Source organism: Echinops telfairi, unplaced genomic scaffold (assembly GCF_000313985.2).
Source record: "Echinops telfairi isolate 266 unplaced genomic scaffold, ASM31398v2 ScPeMD7_70;HRSCAF=299, whole genome shotgun sequence".
In the NCBI taxonomy this organism is placed as follows: Eukaryota; Metazoa; Chordata; class Mammalia; order Afrosoricida; family Tenrecidae; genus Echinops; species Echinops telfairi.
This window is the reverse complement of record NW_022103968.1, coordinates 61687527-61690388: the sequence shown is the minus strand read 5'-3', so window position 1 is coordinate 61690388 and position 2862 is coordinate 61687527. Positions and strand designations below refer to the sequence as shown.

The window sequence follows — 2862 nt, the reverse complement described above, 5'->3', positions numbered from 1 at the left end:
CGCAGAATCACCACCCGACCAAACCCACTGCCAGCGAAGGGTGCCGGCTCATAGCGACCTGCAGCACGAAGGGGAGACTGCCCCACAGTTTACAGGCTGGGCTTTCCCACAGAAGCGTACTGCCACTTCTCCCTCCTGTGGGTTTGGGCCATCTGCCTCTTGGATAGCAACTGATGAACTACTGTGCCAACAGAGCTTCTTGAGCACAGGATAAACAAACAAACAAACAAACAAACAAACAAACAAACGAAACAAAAACAGCCCCACCCCCACCTTCCCAAACCTACGCCACCAGGCGGATTCCAATTCACGGCAGCCCAACAGGACAAGGGTCTGATGCCTCTTTGGGTCCTTGAAATGGCAGAACTTTTTAGGAGCTGAAAGTCTCCTCTTTTTTCTGAGGAGTAGAAGGTGGGTTTGCATGGCTGACCTACCAGTTAGTAGCTGAATGCTGAACCCACTTTTGGAGCACAGGATAGCCAGGCTTTGGATCAAAGGCACAGGGGTCCCCACCCACCCACCAACCAACCAATCAACCAACAATAGAACTCATTGCCCTTGAGTGGATTCCAACTCATAGCGACCCTACAGGACAGGGCCAAACTGCCCCTGTGAGTTTCTGGAACTGTAATTCTTTATGGGAGTAGCAAACCTCATCTATTTCACTTGGAGCAGCTGGTGGTTTTGAACTGCTGACCTTGTGGTTAGCAACCGGTCTCACAACCACTACACCACAAGGCTCCTATTATTGTGTGTGTGTGTGTGTGTGTGTGTGTTTTGAAGGTGGGGAATATAAAAGGGAGGTGAAGGTGGGGGAAGCCTAGAGAGTAGGGAGGGGTTCAAAGCCACCTTCTCTGATAGGCGACTCTGGGTCACAGGTGGGGGTCTGGTTTGGGTTCCGCCACATCAGAGGGGGTCTAGGAATTACAGGGGTCCAAAACCCCAGGAAGGATGTCTGGGAGGGGGGCCAGTGTCTGTGAGGAGGGAGGGCAGGGCAATAGGGTGGGGTGTGCGTGTGGGAGCATCAGGAAAGATTATAGGCAAGAACCCTGTGGAGAGGGCCCTGGGGAGACGAGATACCAGGATGAGGCGACCCTGGTCACTGTGCTGGGGGGCGGTGTCTCTGCTGGGTCTTCACATGACCCCCTCCCCCATGAAGACAAGTCTTACCTTCTGGCCTGGGGTCCCTGGAGCTCCAGGTGGGCCGATTTGCCCGGGAAGACCAGGGGGGCCCTGGGGAGAACAGAGAGGCACATGGGAGAGCTCGCTGACCGAGGATGAGGGCCTGTCCCCAGGAAGGCTCGTAGACACTGGCTCAGAGAGAACAGTGCTTTCACACCATTTTTCCCCCTGCAAAGCACGAGGCACCTGGGGCAACCCCATTGGGGTACATGGGGGCAGAGATGCTGGACTAAAATAGGTTCTTCCTCTCCTGCCCTCTAGGGCACCTGGTGGAGGGGTCTCCCGGGGCTCAAAGCACACAAATCTGCCGGTGTCTGAGACCTTCAGAGAACAGGGCGTATTGAACATCTTCAGCAAGCTATCTGTTTGCATGTCAATGACCAGCGGATACAGGACACATACACCCAAGGGAACACGACCCAGCAACAGGAGAAGAAGTGAACCCTGGCAGATTCAACAAGGTGGATGGATCTCAAACACATCCTACCCCTGAGCAAAGGTAGGGAGCCCAGGGACACGCTCCTCTCACTCACGGCCGATGCCGGCTCACAGTGAGCCTACAGGGTCGGCTAGAAGCGCCCCTGTGAGTTTCCGACACTGTCACTCTTTACGGGAGTCGAAAGTCCCATCTTTCTCCCGAGGAGCTGCTGGTGGTTTTGAACTGCTGACCATGTGCACCGTAGCCCAATGGGTAACCACTACACCACCGGGGCTCCATAACAGTTGTCATTAGGACCTAGCACTTCTAAAGGCACTAGAACACCCGGCCGTACAGTGAACCGGTGACACCTGCTTCAGCCCTGACTCTCCACCTGTGCCTGTTTGCTGCAGGGAGAACTCAAGCCCTTGTTTCCAGGCCACCCTCCCCGATACCCCAGTCTGTGGCCGGAGGAAAGCAAGGGAAGAAGAAGACTTACCATCAAGGCCAGTGTCCGGATTTCCTAAAAAAAAACCCCAAAACACCACACTGTCAGTTGTCACCTGGAAGTTCACCTCTGCCAGGTTAAGTGTCCACTGAGACTGGTCCTCTAAGAGACCAGTGGGTCTTCATGGCTCCTCACCCCACACGACCCCTGGCAACCTTTTACCTCCAGGGGATCACTAGATACAGAACTGGTTTCACTGTTTCACAAGCTGATCGCTGCTCTGAAGGTGGTCCCGGGACACACTCACCCCAAGTCCAACTCATGCCATCGAGTTGGTTACAACGCACAGCAACCCTCTACGGGCTTTCTGAGACTGTAGATCAGGGGTCCTCAAACTTTTTAAACAGGGGGCCAGCTCACTGTCCCTCAGGGCCGGACTATAGTTTAAAAAAAACTATGAACAAATTCCTATGCACACTGCACACATCTTATTTTGAAGTAAAAAAACAAATGGGGCAAAAACACCCGGCGGGCCGGATAAATGTCCTCGGCAGACCACATGTGGCCCCCGGGCTGTAGTTTGAGGACGCCTGCTATAGATCTTCACAAGAGCAGACGACCTACATCTTTTTTGGCTAAGAAGCAGCCGCTGGGTTTGAACCGCTGACCTTGCAGTTAGCAGCTCAGCACCTACCCCACAGCCCCAGGTGCACTACACTGGACTGCCAATGTTTCCCTCAGGTTACAGGAGGAAGGATGCAGGTTCCCTTATTCTTTCCAATTGCCTACCGGGGGCCCACCCTTCTCTCTCCTC

General features: G+C 54.1%; 1 protein-coding gene across 1 annotated transcript in view; it reads right to left on the bottom strand.

Annotated features, from left to right (window-relative positions):
* COL13A1 (collagen type XIII alpha 1 chain) overlaps positions 1-2862 on the bottom strand; it is a 96950-nt gene that overhangs the window by 38838 nt on the left and 55250 nt on the right. Inside the window, exons 24-25 of the mRNA XM_045291306.1 lie at positions 2100-2123; positions 1171-1233 (exon numbers count right to left, since the gene is read on the bottom strand). Of these exons, the coding sequence (XP_045147241.1) occupies positions 1171-1233; positions 2100-2123 (87 nt within the window). The remainder of the gene's footprint in view (positions 1-1170; positions 1234-2099; positions 2124-2862) is intronic.